The 25,132-nt window shown below is 38.2% G+C and overlaps 2 protein-coding genes across 2 annotated transcripts in view; one reads left to right on the top strand and one right to left on the bottom strand.

Annotated features, from left to right (window-relative positions):
- MFSD14A (major facilitator superfamily domain containing 14A) overlaps positions 1-6,890 on the top strand; it is a 36,129-nt gene extending 29,239 nt beyond the window's left edge. Inside the window, exons 10-12 of the mRNA XM_007528585.2 lie at positions 1,652-1,749; positions 4,100-4,263; positions 5,525-6,890. Coding sequence (XP_007528647.1) covers positions 1,652-1,749; positions 4,100-4,263; positions 5,525-5,731 — 469 coding nt within the window. The 3' untranslated portion in view covers positions 5,732-6,890. The remainder of the gene's footprint in view (positions 1-1,651; positions 1,750-4,099; positions 4,264-5,524) is intronic.
- Positions 6,891-7,029: 139 nt separating this feature from the next.
- The window catches only part of SASS6 (SAS-6 centriolar assembly protein), a 35,336-nt gene continuing 17,233 nt past the window's right edge, over positions 7,030-25,132 (bottom strand). Inside the window, exons 8-17 of the mRNA XM_060202159.1 lie at positions 23,483-23,674; positions 17,657-17,851; positions 17,466-17,555; positions 17,211-17,390; positions 16,535-16,616; positions 15,368-15,504; positions 12,893-13,021; positions 11,384-11,478; positions 9,016-9,110; positions 7,030-8,923 (exon numbers count right to left, since the gene is read on the bottom strand). Of these exons, the coding sequence (XP_060058142.1) occupies positions 8,820-8,923; positions 9,016-9,110; positions 11,384-11,478; positions 12,893-13,021; positions 15,368-15,504; positions 16,535-16,616; positions 17,211-17,390; positions 17,466-17,555; positions 17,657-17,851; positions 23,483-23,674 (1,299 nt within the window). The 3' untranslated portion in view covers positions 7,030-8,819. The remainder of the gene's footprint in view (positions 8,924-9,015; positions 9,111-11,383; positions 11,479-12,892; positions 13,022-15,367; positions 15,505-16,534; positions 16,617-17,210; positions 17,391-17,465; positions 17,556-17,656; positions 17,852-23,482; positions 23,675-25,132) is intronic.

Raw genomic sequence — 25,132 nt, forward strand, 5'->3', positions numbered from 1 at the left:
ACCCAATCTCCATATCCCACCCCCTCCCCTGATAGCTTTCCCATTCTCTATCCCTCTGGGAGCATGGACCCAGGGTCGTTGTGGGTTGCAGAAGGTGGAAGGTCTGGCTTCTGTAATTGCTTCCCCACCATTTCTGTTTTTATAGTTAGAAAGTTGGTTAACACCAATGCTCACTGCAGATGGCAAACCAGAAGTGAGAAATATGTTCAGTTGTTTTTCATCCCGGCTTCATGCCAAGAAAAATCTCTCCGTTTTTCTTGTCAGTCTGGTTTCCTGCAGGGAGGTGATGGAAATGGTGATGCTGATGTCAGCTGCGCACAAACACCTGTATGCTCATGTATATAGGCCTGAACTCCGTAGTTTGCATTAATGTCTCATAGAACTGAACTCATCATCACTGTGACAAACCAGATACGAGTAAGCATAAAAAAGTTTTTAATAGACATACTGTTTCTGTTCTAACTTCTGCAAGAGGTGTTCACAATTTATGTAAAAGATACCTTTTAGGGCCGGAGAGATAGTATAGCAGTTGTGTACTAGACTTTTATGCCTGAAGCCCTGAGGTCCTTGATTCAGTTCCTGACACTACAAGAAAACATGCCGATCAGTGCTCTGTTCTACTATTAAATAAATCTTAAAAATATCAGGCTAGAAACACCCCAAGTGTAAACCTTTTAACATGTAATTACAATACTGTGGGAGCCTTGCTGAGCTACTAGCTTCACGTTTAGAAGTATTTTAATGAGAGAATGGGAAGGCTATCATGGGAGGGGGTGGGTTATGGAGATTGGGTGGTGGGAATTGTGTGGAGTTGTACCCCTCCTACCTTATGTTTTTGTTCATTAATCCTTTCTTAAAATTTTTTTTTTTAAAAGAAGTATTTTAATGGTATTTCTCCTTATAATACATTTTCTACATACACATATACCTGCCAGCCACAGGCAGAAATAATACCCAGTATATTTAGTAGTTTGGAGCATGACAGTGCAAATGTACATTAAAGTTCCACATCTTTTTTGTGAATAAGTTTTAGAAGAGTAAATGAGTTTAGGGGCTCAGTGTTGGCACACCTGGCTAAACACACACATTGCAGTGCACGAGGACCCAGGTTCAAGCCACTGGCCCCCCACCTGCAGTGAGAAAGCGTCACAAGTGGTGAAGCAGGGATGCAGTTGTCTCTCTGTCTCTTCTGTCTCCCCCCCCATTTCTGTCTCTATCCAATAATAAAAATAAATATAAAAAAAAATGACTGACACAAGAAGGTAAGAATAGAGCAAGTGTACTTTTCTTTCTTTTGCCACAGGGTTATTGCTGAGGCTCGGTGCCTGCACTATGAATCCACTGCTCCTGGTGACTTTTTTTTCTTTCCTATTTTTATTTAACAGGACAGAAAGAAATTGAGGGGGTGGGAAAGGGAGAGAGATACCTGCAGACCTGCTTCCGCTCTTAAAGCGTTTTCCCTGCCAGTGGTGAGTGGGGGCTTAAACCAGGTCCTTGCTCATGGTGATATGTGTGTTTAAATGGTGTGCAACCGCCCAACCCCTCAAGCAAGCATACCTTTCTTTTTCCCTGTATTACAACTGATCCTAAGTGTCTGTTTTGACTTTGACATGTACAATGGAAAATTTACTTTTCCTGCTTTTGATGACAGGATGATGTGGGCTGCGGGAGCAGTAGCAGCCATGTCTAGTATCACCTTTCCAGCTGTCAGTGCGTTGGTTTCAAGGACTGCTGATGCTGATCAGCAAGGTGAGTTGACAGGAAGCAGTGACATTCCTTCAAAGCACAGACTATTCTACTCCTATGCAAGCTAGCTCTCTGTTCCCTTCTCACTTCTCTCCCCAACCCCAACTAAAGCACTAAATAGTGTCCCTTCAAGACAGAGGGATAAAGGGATAGAGGGATAAAGATTTTATTTATGTATTCATGAGAAAGATAGGAGAGAGAACAAACCAGACATCATTCTGGTACATGTGGATTGAACTTTGGACCTCAGGCTCGAGACTCTAATGCTGTATCCACTGTGCCACCTCCCTGACCACTGTTGGCTTATTTTTTTATTATAACAGGAAACATTTGTTCTGATATACTCATATCCCTTTTACTAAAAACATTTGGTATCAGTTACCCAAAGACATGGCAAAGATTTGTTTAATCATTTGGGGTGGGGAGATTGAATTCTGTAAGTGCTAATAGAGCTGGGACCTCATACTTATGATTCACTACTCTGGCCTTTTTCAGATAGACAACACGGCATTTCCTATATGTTGTTGAGTCCTCAAACCTGGACTGTATACATAGCAAGGCACACACTTACCCAATGAACTCTCTCTCCAGTCCAGGAACAATTTATTTTTAAAATGTGTTTATTTCAGGTTAATGAATAAATAGCTTACTTGGCTAATGTACTGATTTGCCATGTGCTTAACCCAAGTTTGAGTCCAGCCCCTAATCCCTGCCATTGAAGGAAGCTTTGTTGATATACCTTTCATCATTATCTCTACCTTAAATTTTTGTTACTGTTTTGCTAAGAAAGTTTCATATGAGAAAAATCATCAAAGAAGCCATGAAAAAAAAAGAAAAGAAAATAGGCCAGGACAGAGCACCTCTCTAGTACATGCAGTACAGGGGTTGAACTGGGAGCCTAAAGCATCAAAGTCGTGAGCTCTACCAGTTCCGTGGTTGCAGGAAGAATTATTGGAAAGCATGCTTTAACTGGTCCTAAAGGAGGGGGTGTTACAAATGAATGGGAGTGACTACTTGGTTGACAAATGAGGAAGGCCTTTTACCAAAACAAGTTGCATTTTAATTTTGGAGACATCTTACCTCACTTTATGTGGGTGGGGGGTCTGCTATTGACTAAATGAGATCACATAAATTAGCTTCTTCGTTTTAAATAACTGTGACTGTAAACGCAGGTGGGTTTTTAACCAGAGAACTTTTTACAGAAATGAAAGTGCTTTTTGCCTACATGTTTCTAGACTAGACCTACATGTGGGCAAATCTGAGCTCACGTTTTCAAATTACCACCTTTATAAAGGTGACAGTGGCTGTTTCTCTCCTCATCCCCTCCCCACCCCCCACCAGGGTTATCACTGGGGCTTCATACCTGCACAGCTAATCCACCACATCCTGTGCCATTTTCTTTTTCTTGTGTTGTCAGGAAAGTCAGTTTTTTTTGCATAGAAAAACAAAAACGTGGGAGTCAGGCAGTAGCGCAGCAGGTTAAGCGCACACGAGGACGCAAAGCACAGGGACTAGGAGCTAGGATCCCAGGGATCGCTTCACAGGCGGTGAAGCACGTCTGCAGGTGTCTTTCTCTCCCCGTCTTCCCCTCTCTTGATTTCTCTCTGTCCTAACGACAACGACATCAATAACTACAATAATAATAAAGGCAACAAAAGGGAAAATAAATTTTTTTTAAAATCATGACTTTTCTGACAATGTGACAGCACAGAGAAATTGATAGAGAAGCGGAAAATAGGGACACACCTGCAACACTGCTTCACTACTCATATAGCTTCTCCCCTGTGGGGCTTGAACTCTAGCTCATGGTAACATGTGCTCAACAGGCTGCACCACCGCCTCGCCCCACTTCTAATTCTTTTTTCTTTTGCCTCCAGGGTTATTCCTGGGGCTTGGTGCCTGCACCACTAATCCACTGCTCCTGGAAGCTTCCCCCCTTTTATTGCCCTTGTTGTTATATCATTGTTGTGGGATAGAAAATGGAGAGAAGGGAAAGACAGAGGGGGAGAGAAAGCTAAACACCTGCAGACCTGCTTCACCATTTGGACTCCCCTACAGGTGGGGATCCTTAAGCTGGTCCTTGCGCTTTGTGCCATGTGTGCTTACCCCGCTGCGCTACCACCCGATCCCCTTCTAATACTTTTTTAATTCCATCTGCGCAAACTGCTGGTATCTGATAAAAGGTTTGGTATTAAATTATTATACTAGCATTTTAATCAGAGCACTCCTCAGCTCTCACTTATTTTGGTGCTGAGGATTGAACTTGGGACCTAGGAACCTGAGGCATGAAGTCTTTTACATGAGTTATGCTGTGCAGTTATGGTGTGCTAAGGGATTCTTTAAATAATTGCAGGTGTTGTCCAAGGAATGATAACAGGAATTCGGGGACTATGCAATGGTCTGGGGCCAGCTCTTTATGGATTCATTTTCTATATATTCCATGTGGAACTTAAAGAACTGCCAATATCAGGAACAGACTTGGGAACAAACACAAGTCCGCAGCATCACTTTGAACAGGTAATTCTTCATTCACATGAAAGCAAATGATCTGTACATTTTCTTCATTTCAAACTTTTTAAAATTAATAAAACTCTTAAAGCACAAGGGACTGTTCTGGATATTTTTATTTTTGAAATTTAAAAAATATTTAAATATAGTTTATCATATTAACCAATAGTATTGGTCTTTTTCCATACTACCATCTTTTCCTGAGTCTTATAGTGTTAAGAGCTCTTTTGAATTAAGCCTGCCTTTTTTTTTTTTCCCCTCCAGGGTTATTGCTGGGCTCGGTGCCTGCACCATGAATCCACCACTCCTGGAGGCCATTTTTTTCCCCCTTTTGTTGCCCTTATCATTATTGCCATTTTTGATGATGTTCGTTGTTGGATAGGACAGAGAGAAACGGAGAGAGGAGGGAAGACAGAGAGGGGGAGAGAAAGATAGACACCTGCAGACCTGCTTCACTACCTGTGAAGCGACTCCCCTGCAGGTGGGGAGCCGGGGGCTCCAACTGGGATCCTTATGCCGGTCCCTGCGCTTTGCGCCACATGCGCCCAACCCACAGCGCCACTGCCTGACCCCCTAAGCCTGCCTTCTTAAGGATGAAGAATCAGTTGGGTGACAGTAAGCCTTGTTCATTTACTTTACTTCACTCCTATAACTGAAAATATTAATGGCCAATATTATTTTTGCCAATACAAGTAGCTCATCAGTTTTATTTAGCAGAACTCTGCATTATCCTTCTAAAATCTTTTTTTTTTAAATAAGTGAGCCATATAGTTAAAACTGGTGGTTCAAGTTTTTGTTATGAAATTTTGAACTGAAACAGTTCTGACTGCACCTTTTCATGGTTAACAGTAATATGATCTGTTCTTCACTTCAGTCATTCGATTTTTAAACAAGGGGAATAGTTATGGGTTCTGATACAGTAGTTATTCAATACACGATAGTGTATACTGCTTGATTTCTTTCTTGAATTAAGTGGAGGCTCATGTTTCAACTTTGGTTTGCAAATAGTATATCTTTGCATAATTTTTTGGGGGGGTTCTTTACTATCTTTTGCTCCTGTTTCTATCTCCATAATTTTAGAGTATGACAGTGCCCAATTTCTTCTGAAAACAATGCTTTTTATGACTGTAATGAAGAAAGAGTTGTCACTGGCAGTCATAGCAACCTGGTGGTTAACAAATATTTTAGTTGCTGTTACAATATAAACAGTTAATTTCTTCTGTGAGCAAAGAAGGTCCAGTAAAATTCCTAATTATATTTTCTTCCTCAGAATTCCATCATCCCTGGCCCCCCTTTCCTCTTTGGAGCCTGTTCAGTTCTGCTGGCTCTGCTTGTTGCCTTGTTTATTCCGGAACATACCAATTTAAGCTTAAGGTCCAGCAGTTGGAGAAAGCACTGTGGCAGTCACAGTCACCCTCACAGTACACAAGCGCCAGGAGAGGCCAAAGAACCTTTACTCCAGGACACAAACGTGTGACGCCTGAAATCAGGAAGACTTTTCTCTCAGCACCCAGGTCTTAGTTTTCACCTATAGTTCTGGATGTACATTCCACTTCCATCTACAATGTACTTAAAGATTGTTTAAAGAAATGTATCTGCATGAACTCCGTGGGAACTAGAAAAAGAAAGAACTGGACAGTTTTCCAAAGATGTTACAATTTCTTTTTGAAAAGAAACCTTTTGTTTATTAGCACCAGTTTCTTGCCACTAAGCTGTTTTATTATACATCCTTTAATTAAAAACTATATATGTAACTTCTTAGAAACTAGCAATGTCTCCGCTACCATTTCCTTCAGGTGTTGAGCTTTAACTCTATTTATGCTGACGTACAGTGTGATAGAGTTACCTAGCATGGTTGTGGGCCAGTTCATTTTAACATTTTAAAACGTTGAGTCAGATTTTTAATACTGTAAAATCTGTGGTCAAATAATTCAAAGCCTTAATGCAGCTGCACTAGAGAAATGGTAAATGGATTGTTGGCATTAAAAAAAAGATACAAGAGAATTCTTGTACTAAATTTTGAATCATGTTTCAAGCTTGCTTTTAGTCATTTTATTTTAAATATTATTCACTGTTTTTGAAATGAGAAATTATCAGTCATTTAGAATTTAAATTGAGGTATTAAGAGCCTGTAAGTCTCAATGCTGGCTCAAAATATGTTCCCCAGCTCCTTACACCACTATTCTTTTAATGTTTGCATAATCATAAGAACCTCAACACTTGAACACATATTCTAAAAAATTAAATAGTAAAGCTGGTAGCCTTGAAAATGTCAATGTGATATCTATATGTAGATAAATATATATAGTGGCCTTTCAGGACTGTCACAGTAACACTTTATTTACAGAGCTAATGTTTGTCCTAAATTTTCAGGACCTTAGAGAGAGAGCTTTATACAATTACTGATGTGAATTTCTCTAAAGTGTATATTTTTGTGTCAGTTATATTATTTAAAAAAGTGTTACTTTGTAAAAATTGTACATAAAGTATTGTATAGTTTACACTGTTTTCATCTTGTGTGTGGTTATTGCTTACTTTTTAAACCTAGAACATTCACTATGGCTAAGGTCTCAAAAGAAATGTAAATAATCTGTTAATAAAATTAAATATTTTAATGCTTTTTTTAAAAAAAGAAAGTCTTGATCTGTGACTCTATAGACAGGACCTGTTTTGGCTTTGTTACCATGATCATTTTTATAGTAACAAATCAAAGCACTATTACCATTTCTCCCTTTGCATTTCTTTTATCTTAAAAAAAAATCATAGACAAGAAGATAATGAAAACATTTCATAAATTTAAGTGGAAATACTTAATTTTCAAAGTAGAGGTAATATAGATTAATCCTGTTTTTAAATATTTTAATGCCATATCCCCCAAATACTTTATTAACAAAGCTCAGTTCACAGGAATACATTAAATGCAACCTTCTGATTATTAACACATGTACAACTTTACACTGCAAAACAAATCAAAATTTAAGAGGTAGAGCAAAGAATCAGCACACTTAAGTCTGTGTATGTACATTACATATAAACAACATTTTTAGCAAATTGACATCAAAATCATCTCCATCCTATCTTGGGCATTCTTACAATTTTCTTTGTATGGATATGCAACATGGTATCTGCACCCCTCTTATACACACACACCAAGAGTTACCTGTATGCTGCACATCCCTATCCAAAGCCTGTCATGTTTAGTATATTACAAATATTTACAAGAAAACATCCTAATATTGTCCAGAGGATTCTTTCATGATTAGTAAGTGCTTTCAAGGTACTGTAACCAAATATTCTTACATAGCATACCTTAATGAAGAAAAATATAGTCACTGCCTAATTATGGTTACTAATTTTTAAAAATTAGGTCCCTATTTTAAGAAAGCTTACAGTTTCAAGAATAAATATTATGACTTCATTTATTATAAAACTTAGCAAAGGCCTGTTTTACCATACTGAATGTCACTAGTATCTTGAAGTGGTTTTGTCTCATCTGTTACTATGTCCTTAAAGATAATTTTTAAAGAATCACATAAACATTTAAAATTTTTGCAAACAAAAATAGAGGCTTCATAATACACATCATCTCTGTTGAATGAATGGCTGGCTATCAATAAGAAAACACTCATTCATGGTGAATTTTTTAAACCCTTATCCCCAAGAAGCAATTATTTGAAATTTTGTTTCTATGGAAGAAAAGAAAGCTCTCACTTTTCTAACAGACATTTATTTTGCCTATACTTTACTAACCAAATATTAAAATGAACCTGTCTTTGATAAGAAAAACAGAATATTCATGATGTTGTATTAAAGATTTTGTACAGTACTAATTTTCAAAAGTTTCACTGCATAACAAAATTAATGAAACTGCAATGAGTGAGAAAAGGTAGATGAGATTTCTAGAAGCATTAAAAATCTGTAAATTGTAGCTTAATAACTTAAATCAGTAAAGCACTTCACACCAAACTGGTTATGTCCAATTACTGTCCAAGTAATTTTTATATAAATTGATCAAAATTACTTAATAGGCTTTATAATTAAGGTTTTTACAGAAAATGTTTACTTGCTATGAACAATCCATTTAAGGTAATTTTAAGATTTTTTTTTTTCCCTTTACTGTAAAACATCAATAAGAAAGTTCTCAGGAAAACAAATCACTTTCCCTTATAATGCTCAGGTGGCAAATTTAAGACTTCCAATTCTTTGGTTTCATGTTATGTCTGAGCAGACTATTTTACCCAGATATTCAGTATAATTTGAATGTCCCATATAAGAATCAACTCATTCCTTACGACTTTTAGAAATATCTAAGAATTTAAAAAAATTTCATACTATTAATTCTGTCAAGCACCAAGTTCATAGATTAAAAGTATCATTTACTCAGAATTTTCACCCATCTCCAAGAATGGATTCATGTCACAGGTTGACTGTCCATAAACAACAGCAAGAAGGAGGGATCTAACAGTAGTTCAGATAAACTTTGAAACTTGCCTATTTAGAATTTGATCTATTTTCTAATGACCCAGGTTTCTAAATTTCAATAAAAAGTAAAGATGACATTAGGATTAACTGTTGGGAAGCTGCCCAGGGAAATAGGCTGACGATGCAGAAGACAGTCCTGCTGGTTTTGATGTCTGTGATGTCCCCAAAGGGCCATCTTTGTGATGATCTGCAAATATGGACAGGAAAAACAGATTATTTGTATTCCATTATGTCAGTACAGATAGAACAAAACTGAACTATCCAGAAGTGTCTTCTTACCTGGATTATTAAATAGATTTTGACTGAGTCCGCGTAAAGGAATGCTATCTTCCCTTTTTTTCAGGTATTTGGATTCCAGTCCTAAATTTTCACCACTTAAAGGAAAAGAGTAATTTACGTTAACCAAGTATTTCTTTTGGTAGTTAATTTTCAAGGTGTGCACATGCACACACACATACACACATTTGGCTGTTAGGAAACTCACAATGTATTTTTCTATACAAAAATGCATTATGACTTTTCCAACAATCCAATATGTAACAATACAATTAACATTTATTTTATAAAACATCAGATTTCCCTAATTTCTTCAAATAATATGCATGCAACCCAAATATCCTTTTTCCCCAGTAGAGTACATTATAATAAAACTAAAAATTATGGGTGAGGAGGGCTCACCCAATATGGTAAGACTTTTTTTTTTAATATTTATTCCCTTTTGTTGCCCTTGTTGTTTTATTGTTGTAGTTATTATTGTTGTCGTTGTTGGATAGGACAGAGAGAAATGGAGAGAGGAGGGGAAGACAGAGAGGAGGAGAGAAAGATAGACACCTGCAGACCTGCTTCACCGCCTGTGAAGCGACTCCCCTGCAGGTGGGGAGCCGGGGTTCGAACCGGGATCCTTATGCCAGTCCTTGTGCTTTGCGCCACCTGCGCTTAACCCGCTGCGCTACAGCCCGACTCCCATGGTAAGACTATTCTATACAGAAAACCCACACTCAAAACCCTGGCACCAGCCACACAGAAGCACCATGGATGGTACACCAGTGGATGTGATGTCTCTCCCTATCTCTACTCCTCCCCTGCCTCCCAGGGAGTGGTGGAACTGGGTCTATACTAGGCTCTGAGGCCATAAAACAGAAAAATCCTATTAATTCTAAGAATAAGGAATCTTGAAGGAATTATATACACATTATGCAATTTTAAACTAGCATATAGTGATAATATGATAGAGGAAAAAACGTGCATGCCTCAAAGTTATTATTTAATAATTCCTAGCTCATCTGCATTTAAAAATAGATTATTTCCTTTGAAAATAAGCTTTTCAAAACCAAAAATGCTTCAAAGTTGTCATCATTAAAAATAATAGACGTGTCCACAATTCAATTCTGATTAGATGAATACAAACTTAAGTTGTATTCTCCCTCTTCCTACATTATTTCTAAATTTGTCCAATTTTTCTAGTAGTTTTCTTATAATAAAGGCTATTGTAAAACAATGACACTGCAGCCTTAATTTCATAATTATCAGAAAAGAATAAAGTTGATGGTACTTTTTCCAATTTTAATTTACTTTCCTTTAACCTGTTAAAAAGAAGGGGCTGGGAGTCTGGCTGTAGCGCAGCGGGTTAAGCGCAGGTGGCGCAAAGCACAAGGACCGGCATAAGGATCCCGGTTCGAACCCCAGCTCCCCACCTGCAGGGGAGTCGCTTCACAGGCGGTGAAGCAGGTCTGCAGGTGTCTATCTTTCTCTCCTCCTCTCTGTCTTCCCCTCCTCTCTCCATTTCTCTCTGTCCTATCCAACAACGATGACAACAACAATAATAACTACAACAATAAAACAAGGGCAACAAAAGGGAATAAATAAATAAAATTAAAAAAAAAAAAAAAAGAAGAAGGGGCTGGGCAGTGATGCACTTGGTTCAGCACACATACTACCAAGCTCAAGGACCAGGGTTCAAGACACATCTCCCCACCTGCAGGGGATTCCACTTCATGAATAGTGAAGCAGGTCTGCAGGTATTTATCTTTCCCTCTGTCTCCTTGTCCTCTCTCAATTTCTCTCTATCTAATAAAAATTAGGGGGCAGGGGATGGCCACCGGGAGTGGTAGATTTGTAGTGCTAGCACTGTGCCTCAACAATAATCCTGGTGGCAATACAAAAAAATTATAATAAAATAGTAATAATGATAAAAGATGGCCTTTAGTTATGTAGGAAAATCTCTTCAAAATAGCAACATGTCTAATGGTATCCTATAGTTCAAAAAGTATAAGAAACCTTTTATTTCTAATTGACTTTATGAGAGAGTATACTATTTATTTTTGTCTTTATTTTCATGCCAAGAATCAAACTAGGATGGCTTCAAGGATGCTACAGTTATCTGCCTGGAGAGAAACTTCTACTTAGGGGTTAGGTGGTGTCACACCAGGTTAAGCGCACACAGTAGGAAGTGCAAGGACCTGCTCAAGGATCCCAGTTTGAGCCGCTAACTCCCCACCTGCAGGCAGGGGTCACTTCACAGGTGAAGTAGATTTGCAGGTGTCTTTCTCTCCCACTCCGTATTTCCCTGACCCCTCTCAATTTCTCTCTGTCCTACCCAGTAAAATGGAAAAAATATGTAAACATTAAATTTTATGTCAGTACTTACTTTTCTTTATCAGTTGAGGAAGGCATACTGATTGCTGTTCCTGACTGAACATCTGAGGATGTATTTGCTTTTGTAAATTGCAAGTTAAACTGAACCTGTGAAGAGGGAAAATAGCTCACATAATTAAATTAGTGGAAACTGATATGGTTCTACATGGAAATAAAGGTAGGTGGTTAATTTTTTCCTGAAGCTAGGTGGTGGCTCACCTGGTAAAGAGGATACATTACCACACACAAGGACCCAGGTTCAAGTGTCTGGTACCCACCTGCAGAGGCAAAGTGGTGGAATAATGCTGCATGTGTCCCTCCTCCTCTCTCTCCCTATTTCTGCCTGTCACCTTCTCTATAAAAATTAACTTTTAAAAAGTAAAAGTGAAGTCCTTTAGGGGCCAGGCCCTGATGAGAACCCTGGAAGCAAAAAAAAAAAAAACAAGCCAAAGAAAATCCCAAGTATAGAGTGCAGATTTAGGGGCTAGGTGGTGGCACACCCTGTCGAGTACACACATTACAATGGATAAGAGCCTAGGTCCAAGCCCCAATTCCCCACTTGCATGGAGGTCTCTCTCTTTCCACTTCCCTCTCAACTTCTGTCTCTCTCCAAAATAAATAAAAATTTTTAAAAAGGTTTGAAAAAAAATGTAGATTTAACCTGCATTTTATAACGTACATTTTATTGAAATCATTTAATAAAAATGCTATTATATCCTTAACAAAAAGTTACCAATCGTGGTCTGGGAGGTGGTGCAGTAGATAAAGCATTGGATTCTCAAGCATGTGGTCCTGAGTTCAATCCCCGGCAGCACATGTACCAGAGTGATGTCTGGTTCTTTCTCTCTCCTTCTATCTTTCTCATTAATAAATTCTTATAAAAAAATTTTTACCCATCTACAAGACACAAAGCGATTTTATCAACAAGTACTTTGAAAGCTGGACAGAAACACTAACTTGAAGAAGTTATAGTGCTAAAATTACCAAGTACTACAACGGTTACATTGTCTCATGTGTTGTGAGAATTTTTCCTTTCTAAAGAACTTTCAAAGTATATGATATTTAAGAGTTGTAAATATGGGCTGGGGAGATAGTACAACAGTTGTGCACAGAACTTTCTTGCAATAAGTTTCAGGTTCAGTCTCTGGCACCCCAATGGCCACAGCTGAGCAGTGCTCAAAACACAACCAACCAATCAGTAAGTGGAAAGTTTGGTCTGGAGAAATAACACAAAGTAACCACATAGGGTATCATGCCTAAGGCCCTGACAGGTCATAAATTTAATCCCCTGGCACTAAGTAAATCCAATTAAAAAAAAATTCTCAAGTGGTTAAAGTTATAGCTTCACAAATGGTTCAACAGTGCTGCAGGTGCTCACACACTCTCTACCTTTACCTTCCCCCTCAATTTCTGTCTCCAAAATAAATTAGAAAAAAATTTTCAAAAGATGAAAAATGTTTAAATGCATTGCTTTATTATTCAAAACTATGCATTTTCATTTCAAATGTATTAATTTTGCTACCTTTGGTCCTGAAACTGGATGGATGGTATTTTTGGCAGGTATAAAATGAGGGAAGGTATTTTGGAATGCATACGCAGAAGAAACAGGATAACCAATCCCACAGGCTGGGTATGTCAGTCTACCATCAACCTAAAAATTAAAAAAAGATGAAAAATTAGTTCTAAATAGCACTTGCTGATCCAGAAAGCCTCGGCATACAGTAACTAATATTTAAGAGCATTAACTATTTTATTACATGAGGCTGGGCTATCTTTGGTCCAAAAGGCTTTTCAGAATGGTTATGCAAACTTAGTTAAAGACAAACACTGGACACACCACTGACCTGAGGAACAAAGACCTTTGAGCCACCTTAGAGCCCTCTAGATCTCCCATTTCTGAAGAGGGGAATCAGAGAGGAGGAAATTACAAACCAAGAGGTTAATCAGAAATAAAATTTTTTTACCGGGTTGAGTAAAAAGATCAAGGCTCTTCAAAGAAATTGATTACAGACAATTTGCTTTACTATAGCAACACTACCATAAGCCAATGTCATTAAACTGTTTTTTAAACACATCGCTATTTATCATCAGACACTAAAGCTTATTCAGATTTTTTTCCTAGTCTGTGATTCATTACGAGGTACTTCTTTCCCTATCTTTTTCCAATTTGGCAGAAATTCTTTCCCTTCTTTGAATACTTAATACTATCATACTAGCTGATTTACTAGTGTAAATTAAAATTTTATTTTTTCTTTCTTTTTTTTTTTGCTACTAGGGTCATCACTGGGACCCAGTACCTACATGGTGACTCAAACACTCCTGGTGGCCATCTTGTTTCCTTTCCTTTCCTTTCCTACCCCCCATTCTAAGAGACAGAGAGAAACAAAGAGAGACAAGACAGACATCTGTGGCACTGCTCTACACATCTGTGAAGTTTATCCCTCCCCTGCAGGTGAGGACCTGGGACTTTAACCTGGGTATGGTAATTTGTGAGCTCTACTGAGTGTGTCACTTCCAGGCACTGTACAATGATCATATTTGTGTCTGGGTTTTTTTATTATTATTATTTGTTTTGTTTTGTTTCCCCCCTTCAGTCTTGCTCTACCATAGTCTTAGAGTGACTTGTCAGATATGATTCTGTGAAAAGATTTATGTTTAACAAGAAAACCCCAAGGCCCAGCTATCACTATGACTGCTAGACCATTATCTAGTAATACCTTAAGCTTGAAAGTACCAAACCAGCTCCCAGATGGACAGAGTTGCTCTTCTCTCATATTTCCAGGTGCACTGAGCTCTAAAGTTTACATCTCAATCATTTTTTCCAAAATCTAGAGTTGCTAAGTCTGATCAACGGGGGGTTTTCTTCATTCCTCGTCTTTCTCTAGCATATATATATATATATATATATATATATATATATATATATATATATATATTTTTTTTTTTTTTTAGATAGAGGTACAGAGACAGTATGAAAGAGACCACAGAACCGAAGCTTCCTTCAGTGCAGTGGGACTGGAACCTAGGTTGCACACACAGCAAAGTAGTGTACTAAGTAAGCTATTTCCAGTCCTTCTAAGAACAATTTATTGGGCTCCTTCCACTGCAATTCCAAACTTAAGCCCAAGTCTTATTCTCCCTTCCGAGGTTTTCGGGACAAAATTGTGTTGTATGTGTGTGTATCTTTTAGTTTGGCATATTTGGCATTTTAGATAAAATTAATCATATCTTTTTTTTTCCCTCCAGGGTTATTGCTGGGGTTCGGTGCCTGCACTGCAAACCCACTGCTCCTGGAGGCTATTTTTTCCTTTTGTTGCCCTTGTTTATCATTGTTGTTGTTATTATTGTTGTTGTTACTGCTGTCATTGTTGTTGGATAGGACAGAGAGAAACAGAGAGAAGGGGAAGATAGAGAGAGGGAGAGAAAGAAAGATAAGACACCTACAGACCTGTTTCGCCGCTTGTGAAGCGACTCACCTGCAGGTGGAGAGCCGGGGGCTCAAACCAGGATCTTTAGGCAGGTCCTTGCGCTTTGCGCCACCATGCACTTACAGCACCACTGCCCCGCCCCCATCATATCTAAACCTTAATTAAAATGTTACAAAGGGCCATGAAGATAGCACAGTGGTTATGCTAGATACTTTTATGCTTGAGGCTCTGAGGTCCCAGGCTCAAATTCCTAACACAAATAGGAAGGGAGCAGTGTTCTGGCAAAATAAAACAATATTACAAAGACATATGATGTCCTTAACGTGTTTTTGTTAAGACTACATCGGCTTATTTGTTCCACTTTCATGTATAACTTTAAACTATTGCATTACTGGAAAAGTCATGACACATTTTTGCATAGAAAAACAAAAGATAAGACTTTTCTGACAACCTACTTTAGTGCGATCGCTTCTAGTACTTTAGACTTCTTAGGATCGGAATAGTATAACTTTCAAGCAATCTGGGAATATTTTTATTTTATGAATACATCATTTTAATTTAAATCTTACCACATTAGGGTTAGGAGAAATTCCACTTCTGATTGTATTGCTACTAGAATGTACAGGTGGAGTGGCAGAAGATCCCAATAAATCTTGCTTTCTCACTACTTGATTTTCATTTAGTTCTTTATTTAACCATGTAATTACTTTTAAGAACAAGAAGAACAAGGTAAGGAATTTTGTTAGACTCTTGCCCTTTTTCAAATAATTTTAAACATTTAAAATTATGCTGTTTTCAATTTTTAAGTTTTTAACAAAATACCTTTTATTAAAGAATAAAGGTTCACTTAATTTTTTGTCAAAAAGACTTAAAGACTTTTATTTTAGCAACTGCCACATATAACTCCTTATTCTATGACTACTAGAAGTACACATATACACCTACCACATTTAGTATTTTCATTTCTATATCTATCGATTTAATAACAGTTGGCACTCATGCTTGATAATCAACACTAGAGAATATATACCCATTATGAAGAAAACACCAGTTGTAAGCTTAATCATATTTTAGTTTTGAATATTATTATGGTTTGGTAAACAGCAATTAAAAGATAGTGAGCCTTTTAAAAGTAAGTCATAGTCAATATTTTACCTGGCTTTTTTTTCTGTCTCCAGGGTTACCGCTGGGGCTTGGTGCCTGCACTACGAATCCACTACTCCTGGAGGCTATTTTTTCCCTTTTGTTGCCCTTGTTGTTTTATCATTGTTGTGGTTATTATTGTTGTTACTGATGCCATTATTGTTGGATAGGACAGAGAGAAATGAAGAGAGGAGGGGAAGACAGAGAGGGGAAGAGAAAGATAGACACCTGCAGACCTGCTTCACCACTTGTGAAGTGACGCCCCCTGCAGGTGGGGAGCCGGGAGCTCGAACCGGGATGCTTATGTCAGTCTGAGTTTTGCGACATGCTGAACCCACTGCTCTACCGCTTGACTCCCTATTTTACCTGTTTTTAGTTTTAGGTTCCTTTCTGACAAATAATAGTACTTTCTTTATAGCACTGGCAACTGTTTTACTGAACAACAAACAACACTAAGTACATTTCACATAGAAATTATTCCTTATTCTTATATAGCAATATCCTGAGCTCCATAGACCTTGATCAATTCAAATAAATTTCAGGCTAAGAATTAAAATTATAGGTTTCATTGTATGAAAAGATGACTTACTTACACTTTTCATTATTTTTTAGAAGCTGTTTGCTTTCTTCAAGTTTTTGAACTGTAGCTTCTAATTGTTCTTGTAATTTGCACACCTGAAATAAGTCAATTCTCATAATTAAATATAATAAAGGCTAACAAAAAAAAACAAAAGTATCACTACTAAATTATTACTTTTAGTAAATATTTACTAGTAAATATAAAATAAATTAACTCACCAATGTAATTGTGTATGTATAAGTATCTGTGTTTATATATGAACACTGAAGGTATTTAGTCAACTAAGCTTTCATACATAAATAGGTTAATTTCTATTGAATCTAACTATATATAAATATATGTATTTTAAAGGAATCCTCTTTTTAAATTTACTTATTATTGGATAGAGACAGAGAAATTAAGAGGGATGGGAAAGAGGGAAAGAGACAGAGACACCTGCAGCCCTGCTTCACGGTTAGTGAAGCTTTCCCCCTACAGGTAAGGACCAGGGGCTTGAACCTGGGTCCTTGTTGCACTGTACTGTGTACACTTAACCAGGTATCCCACTGCCTGGCCCGAATCTAGTTATATTATTTATAAAATCAAAATAAGACAGGGGCATTCTTTAATATCCCAAAGTAGAAATTTTAAAGAAATATCTGAAGAAGTTTGCTCTACTTTCCAAATTAACACATAAAAATATTAACTACCTCTTGCTCTTTCATTCGCAGAGACTGTCCAACATCTTGTAATTCTTTTTGTTCCTTTTGTAATTTTTCTTCTTTCTCAGCCAAGAGCTTCTCTTGCTGAATAGTAACTGTATTCTTCAATTTCAATTTACCCATTAAAGTTTTCAGATCCCCTTGTAGCTTCTTGATAATTTCATTTGCCTGTAAAAGACTTCATATGTATGTTTCTCTATAACCCAATTAAATATTAATTACTATTAAAAAATTTAAACAAACCTTAAGAAGTTCTGCTGATAACGATTTTATAGTGGCTTCAAGTTTTCCTAGCTGTACCTGATTTTTCTCACCATTTTCTTCTAACGCAATCTGATATGTATTTTTAAAAACATGATTAGAGCAATTATATATTTAGGAAAAGCATCATTTATAAGTGATCATCAATTTGTTCAGAAAATTTTAAAACAGACCTTTTGTTCCTGGATGGTATCAAATGCTTCTTTTGTTCTTAGAACAAGTTGGTCCTTATCCTTGATTTCCTGTTCTAAGACAGCCACTTTTGTTTGTAGCTGATTAATAAGCTTTTCTTTCTCATGACATTCAACATCTAGTGTAGAATTCTCTCTTCGCAAAGACAATACTTCTTGCTTGGCCCTCTGGACCTCCTAAAGGGAGAGGCGAAATAATGTATTATGAATAAAGAAGGTGGACTCCTCTATAGTGAAGATGCTTAAAATACAAATAGTGCCTTTAGTAATTGTGAAGTTCTAGTGCTGATGGGTGTGAAAGTCTCTAGACATATTTGTTATTTGCAGATGTGGAATGTAATTGTGAAATACAGTGATATCTAACTCAAATACTATTAAAAAAAAAATCCTAACTTATGAATAACTTACTACGACTTTTAAAAACCAGTAACAAAGGTTGGGCAGTACTGCACCCAATTTAGCGCACATATTACCAAGCACAAGGATACAGGTTCAATATCCCACTTCCCATCTGCAAAAGGAGACACTTCACAAGTTGGTGGAGCAGTGTCTATCTCTTTCCCTCTCAATTTCTCTCTGTCCGATCAAGTAAAATTTAAAAAGCCACTAATGACATTTTCTGATGTCTTCGTATTTATAACTTTAAAATGTCACTTAGATGATAATAAAATAGCAACAGAGTTCCAAATTACATAAATATGAAAAATTCTATCATTATATCACCTCACCCCTGTGAGAATGTAATACATCAAAAATGACAGCAACAACAAATGCTGGTGTTGTGGGGACAAAGGAACCCTCCTACACTGCTGGTGGGAATATAAATTGGTCTAACCCCTGTGGAGAGCAGTCTAGAAACAGACTTCCCATATGACCCAGTAATTTCTCTCCTAGGGATATAACCTAAGGACTCCACAACACCTAATCAAAAAAGATGTGTACACCCATGTTCACAGCAGCACAATTTGTAATAGCTAAAACCTGGAAGCAACCCAGGTGCCCAACAACTGATGAGTGGCTGAGAAAGCTGTGGTATATTTACACAATGGAATACTATGCAGCTATCAAGAACAATGAACCCACCTTCTCTGACCCATCCATCATCCTGGATGGAGCTAGAAGGAATTATGTCAAGTGAGCTAAGTCAGAAAGACAACGACAAGTGTGGGATGATCCCACTCATCAACAGAAGTTGAGAAAGGACAGAAAGGGAAACTCAAATCAGAATCTGACTGAGTTTGGAGTATGGCACCAAAGTAAATCTCTGGGTGGAGGGTGAAGATAGAAGTTTAGCTTCATCTGGGGGCAGGAGGTGGGGGGAGACACAGACCTTTGATAGTGGAAATGGTGTTAATATACACTCCTATTAACTTATAGTCTCACTAACTACTGTTCAAGAAGAGAGGGGAAAACAGGATCGAATGTCTCAAACTTTTTGCTGTATACACCACAGCTTTGAGCATATGTTCCTTCAATCTAAGCATTTAAAAAGTCAAATTAGTAATCAGACTGAATGGTAACAGTGGGCAAAAAACTGTTAATACATTTCTAATAATGACTTGTTCTTTGAAATATTAAATATCCTAAAAGCTTAGACCAGGGAGAACAGAAGCAACTGGTGGCATTCTTTTATAAGATACAGCTGTAAGTACACAGCATAAAAGGGCATAAATTATGGTGAGGTTTTGTATGCTACAGCAAATCTTGACAATGGGATTTTCAAAGTTAACCCAATTGCCAAATGGTTTGGTTATAGCTATAACCAAAGACTGCCTTCTTAAACCCTAAAACAGCAGGAACCTTCCCCTTTCTCTGTAAAGTCCATATGTCTCCCAGTCCTAGAACCCCTAGGGTGGGGCTCACTTTCCTGCATGCTTCTCCCGATTCATACCAATTGATACTGCATCTGCTGATCCCAACCCAATCAATGCAATCAGTACCAGCTCAGCATGCTTCACTTTGGACTACATCCAGAGACATCAGGTGTGGAATGCCAACCCCCCAGCTCCATTACTCTGGTGAGACCTTTCCTAGCTCACAGGACTCCTAAAATTCATTTCCAGTGGTACACTTCTTAACAAACCTCAAAACCTAGATATAGACCAAGGCCCATGAGATAGGGCATATATACATATATCCAGAGATGGGGGAAAGCATATACCTTAAAACAAAAGTGCACAGTAGTTTACATTTAGTCGATAAATGTGGCAGGCAAGCAGAAAGACCTAATAAAACACCATAAAGTACCTAATGAAATAGTTTCTACTTAAACTTAGATACCCTCCTCACCTACCTTATATTTCACGTCCCTCAATCACTCCAAAGCTAACCTTGTCAGACACAGTAAGGACTACAAAAGCTGAATAAGGGCAAGAGACTGGCATACTTTAATGATGACTCCTTAGTCACTACCAGGCCACCCCATCACCCGGGGCCCTGGGATTCTCACACAGACATGATGGGCCTAGACCTCTAACAGATCCCTCTCTCCACTGTCACTGGTATCTCCATCAGGGACAACATAATGGAACCCTCTGTGGGCCCCTATAGGACCTGGTCCTCAATATGGATCAACAATGGCAGGGAATGTTCCATTCTTCAAAGGGAGATTAGATAGTATACACTGTCTATCACCCAAGGATGATGGGTCCTGAAATTGGTACAGCCTGGAGTATGCCTTGCCATGACCATGGAATGTGAGCGCAGACCTACAGGGATGCAGAGGTTACATAGGCTCCTGTGCTGATCAAATTGATAGGGTTTACAAGTAACAGTATTTATATACTTTTCCCATATTTGGGAGCTACCCTCTTCCCTGATTCAGCTTTCTGGTCCTTTTCCAATTATGACACCATCCCCCCAGACAATAACGTAGGTCACCAGCATACTAGATGTCAGGCTCAGGCAAAAACCAGGTGGGTCATGGGCCCCTTGGAATATACCTAAAATAGACCTACTAGCTTTTTCCAAAACAGAAACCCCAAGTCTTCATCTGAAATATTCCATCCTCTAGGTTCATGATTCAATCCTCCACACCATCATAAACCAGAGCTGAGCAGTGCTCTGGTAGGGAAAAAAAAAAAAAGGAAGCTCATTTACATGATCTTGAGAATGAGAGGTACTCAATACTTTTTTTTTCCCCCCTCCAAGGTTATTGCTGGGGCACCATGAATCCACTGCTCCTGGAGGCTATTTTTTCCCTTTTGTTGCTCTTATTTATCATTGTTGTTGTTATTATTGTTGTTGTTGTTGTTGAATAGGACAGAGAGAAATTGAGAGAGGAGGGGAAAGCAGAGAGGGGGAAAGACAGATACCTGCAGACCTGCTTCACTGACTGTGAAACGACCCCCTGCAGGTGGGAAGCCAGGGGCTCGAACCGGGATCCTTACTCCAGCCCTTGCTCTTCGTGCCATGTGCGCTTAACCAGCTGGGCAACCGCCCGACTCCCTCAATAATTTTTTAATGAGAACTATATAGAGAGATACAGAGTGGTCCAGGAGGTGGTGCAGTGGATAAAGCAGTGGACTCTCAACCATGAGGTCCAGAATTTAATCCCCAGCAGCACATGTACCAGAGTGATGACTGGTTCTTTCTCTCTCTCCTCCTATCTTTCTCATAAATAAGTAAATAAAATTTAGAAAGAAAGAGAGAGGTACAGAGAAAAAGACCAGAAGACTACTAAGCTGTAGCTTATGGTAGTAGGTGGTACTGGGGAATGAACCTGGGACTTCTCTCTAAATATTAAATTCCTTCATCTATCAAATAGAGGTGATAAAAACATTATGAATTGGGCGGAGGGTAGATAGCATAATGGTTATACAAACACTCTCATGCCTGAGGCTCCAGAGTCCCAGGTTCAATCCCCTGCACCACCATAAGCTAGAGCTGAACAGAGCTCTGGTTAAAAAAAATAAAATAAAATAAAAACATTATGAATTATTTCGTTTAATGTTCATAAATACCCTTAATATAAACTTATCATATTGCCTAGTACATAATAAATACTTTCAATTATTACTTTTAGTGCACCTAATAATACCTAAGTGGTATAAGAAAGAAGAAACGCTTTAACAGGACCATATAATAATTAACATAACAGCACACTATTTATACTGACCCATTTCTGGAGTAAGGAGAAATCATATAGTACCCTAAGACCATTTAGACTATATGATGTACTATGAAAAATGAAATTTTTACTAACTTGTATGAAAGGTGAAGGAGAGGGAAAGAAAACTGAAGTCATCTACTGTTGAGCATTTCAAAATAAAATCCATCCAGCTTTAGCGTTTCTAAGCACAATACGCTAATAAAATAGAGTTGGAAGTTTTATGAGCTAGAATGGCACTGGTGATCTTTCTATTTAAATGTGACACAGTGGTCTGAGAGGTGGCTACGTGGATAAATTACTGAACTCTCAAGCATGAGGTCCTGAGTTCAATCCCTGGCAGCACATGTAACAGAGTGATGTCTGGTTCTTTCTCTCTCTCCTATCTTTCTCATGAATAAATAAAATACTTAAATAAATAAATGAGAAAGACATATCAAACACATTTTTTTCTCTGATCACATATATGACAAGAATGTATAATGCTAAAAAACAGTCTACCATCGGTACAAAAGCATCAACAAATGTGAAATTTCTCTTGCCTGCAAAAATAAGGCAGTACTAAAGATAGGCAAATACTAGAAGGTTCCAATCTTACTCTTGCACGTACTGGCAATATGACTTCAGGCAGGTTAGTTAACCTTCCTGTGCCACAGCTTCATCATCTGTTTAAGAGGAATGAATACTATTAGCACCTACTTCAAACATGTCTGCCACATACTGACTGCTCAGTAAGAATTAGCTATTACTATTACCACTACTGTAAGACACTACATTTCATATAGCTGATGTGCAGAGGAAGGTGGGGGGAAAAGTACCCTTGTGTGGGGGTAGATAGCATAATGGTTATGCAAAGAGACTCTCATGTCTGAGGCTCCAATGCCCCACGTTCAACCCCCGGCACCACCATAAACCAGAGCTGAACAGTGCTCTGGTAAAAAAGAAGTAGCCTCGTCAACAATGAGTAACCTGACCTATAAGACACTACAATACTAATAGAAAGTATGCTGAAAAAAACTGGAGGTTGGGTCAGTATGCAGCTCAAGACTCTAGCTAACAATATCTAAGGGTCAAGAGGAGGCTCAGCAGAAAGGGAACTACCTTATATGTGTGAGGACCAATGTTGAATCCCTAGCAAAACATACACACACAGGGTCTCTCTCTTTCAAACCCAATAAAGAACATGTAAAAAAAAAAATCATACTGATTGCAGAGGCAGGGACAGATAGCATAATAGTTATGCAGAGTCTCATGCCTGAAGCTCCAACATCTCAGGTTCAATTCCCTGTAACACCATAAGTTAGAGCTGAGCAGTGCTCTGCCAAAAAAAAAAAAAAAAAGAAAGAAAGAAAGAAAGAAAAAAGTGACGGTGGGGTGTTCTGACTGGAAAGGAAGGAAGGAAGGAAGGAAGGAAGGAAGGAAGGAAGGAAGGAAGGAAGGAAGGAAGGGGGATGGGACCAAAAACAAGGTTACCTTAGATCTATTCTGAATTAGCCACGCACCTTCATCAAACTTCACATTCCCAATCCATACGTTCAATGTTTCTGGTACTATCTGAAACAATTACTCCAATACCACAGCATGTCTTTGCAGAGTATCCAAAAGATTATTAACAACACAAGTAATTAAATAACCAAATGTAAATACCCTTTCAAATTTGGCAGGAGGAAAAAAAAAAAGAAACATCAAACATTTAATACCTCTTCAATGCCAGATAATTTGGCTTTAAGCTCTCTGATGGTAGAGTCTCCTTTATATTTCCTTTCAGTTAGGTCTTTATTGGTTGCTTCTAACTCAGACAGTCTATTTTGTAGCTGCTGAATGTTTCGTTGGTGGAGGGCTTCTAAATCTTTTTTCTGTTGTTCATGCTGCTGTTGGTATTGCACCTGTGCCTATTAAATAATACAGATACAATTCAAATTTCAAAGGAAAAAAAGCCCAAAGTAGAAGTATAGAAAACTTTGTGAAGATAAAAAGTCATACTTTAATTATATGTCTTTGTTTAGAAAATCAATTATGGACTCTATGTGGAAAGGTCAATAAAGAAAAATTAACCATAATCTTGTTCATAAATATTTCCTCTTCTAAACCTATACATGTTTAAAAGTGAATGTCTTGGGGCTGGGTGGTGGTGCACCTGGTTAAGCACATGTACTACAATGTGCAAGGACCAGGGTTCGAGCCCCCAGTTCCCACCTGCAGGGGGAAGGCTTTGCGAGTAGTCAAGCAGTGCTGCAAGTGTCTATCTCTCTCCGTCTCTATCACTCCCTTCCCTCTTAATTTCTGGCTGTAACCACCCAATAAATAAAGATTTTTTAAAAAGTGAATGTCTTCAGATTCAACAGCATAGATCATGTGGACAGTGTACTGCTTTGCCGTGTGTGCAACCCAGGTTTGAGCCCAGTCCCCACCAGATTAAAGGAAGCTTCCGTGCTATGGTTTCTCTTTCATTATTATTATGGTTATTGCAACCAGGATTATATCTAGGGCTTGGTGCCTGTAGAAAGAATCCATTGTTCCCAGTGGCCATTTTTTCTCCCCCTTTTCTCTTCTCTTTGATAGAGACAGAGAAATTGAGAGGTAAAGGGTAGGCAGGCAGGCAAGCCGAGAGAGAGAGAGAGAGAGAGAGAGAGAGAGAGAGAGAGAGGGAGAGAAGGAGGGAGGGAGAGAGAGGGGCACCTGCAGCATTGCTTCACTGCTTGTGAAATGTCCCCCTACAGGTAGGGAATAAGAGCTTGAAGACGGATCCTTATACATGGTAATATATGCATCCTACTCGGCGTGCCACCACCTGGCCCCTCTTTTTTTTTTTTAATTTTATTTATTTATTTATTCCTTTTGTTGCCCTTGTTGTTTTACTGTTGTAGTTATTACTGATGTCATCGTTGTTGGATAGGACAGAGAGAAATGGAGAGAGGAGGGGAATACAGAGAGGGGGAGAGAAAGATAGACACCTGCAGACCTGCTTCACCACCTGTGAAGGACTCCCCTGCAGGTGGGGAGCTGGGGGCTCGAACCTTCCACTGGTCCTCGTGCTTAGCGCCACCCGCGCTTAACCCGCTGCGCTACCACCCAACTCCCCTCTTTTTTTTTTTTTTAAAAGATCCATTTATCTATTTATTTACTTATTATTGGACAGAAACAAACTTATGAAAAATTTGTAAGTTCATCCATGGGATCACTCAACTAAGTAAAAATATTCCTTTCTAGTCATTTAGATTAAAAAAAAAAAAAATGGAGACACATATAAGGTCCTGGATTTAATCTCTACCACCAAACAAACCAAAAAGCACCAAAGACAAAATATGTGGAACTTAATGGGTAGCAGACCAAAGCTCAACTCTTTCCCA

Source organism: Erinaceus europaeus, chromosome 11, assembly GCF_950295315.1.
Source record: "Erinaceus europaeus chromosome 11, mEriEur2.1, whole genome shotgun sequence".
Taxonomy (NCBI): Eukaryota; Metazoa; Chordata; class Mammalia; order Eulipotyphla; family Erinaceidae; genus Erinaceus; species Erinaceus europaeus.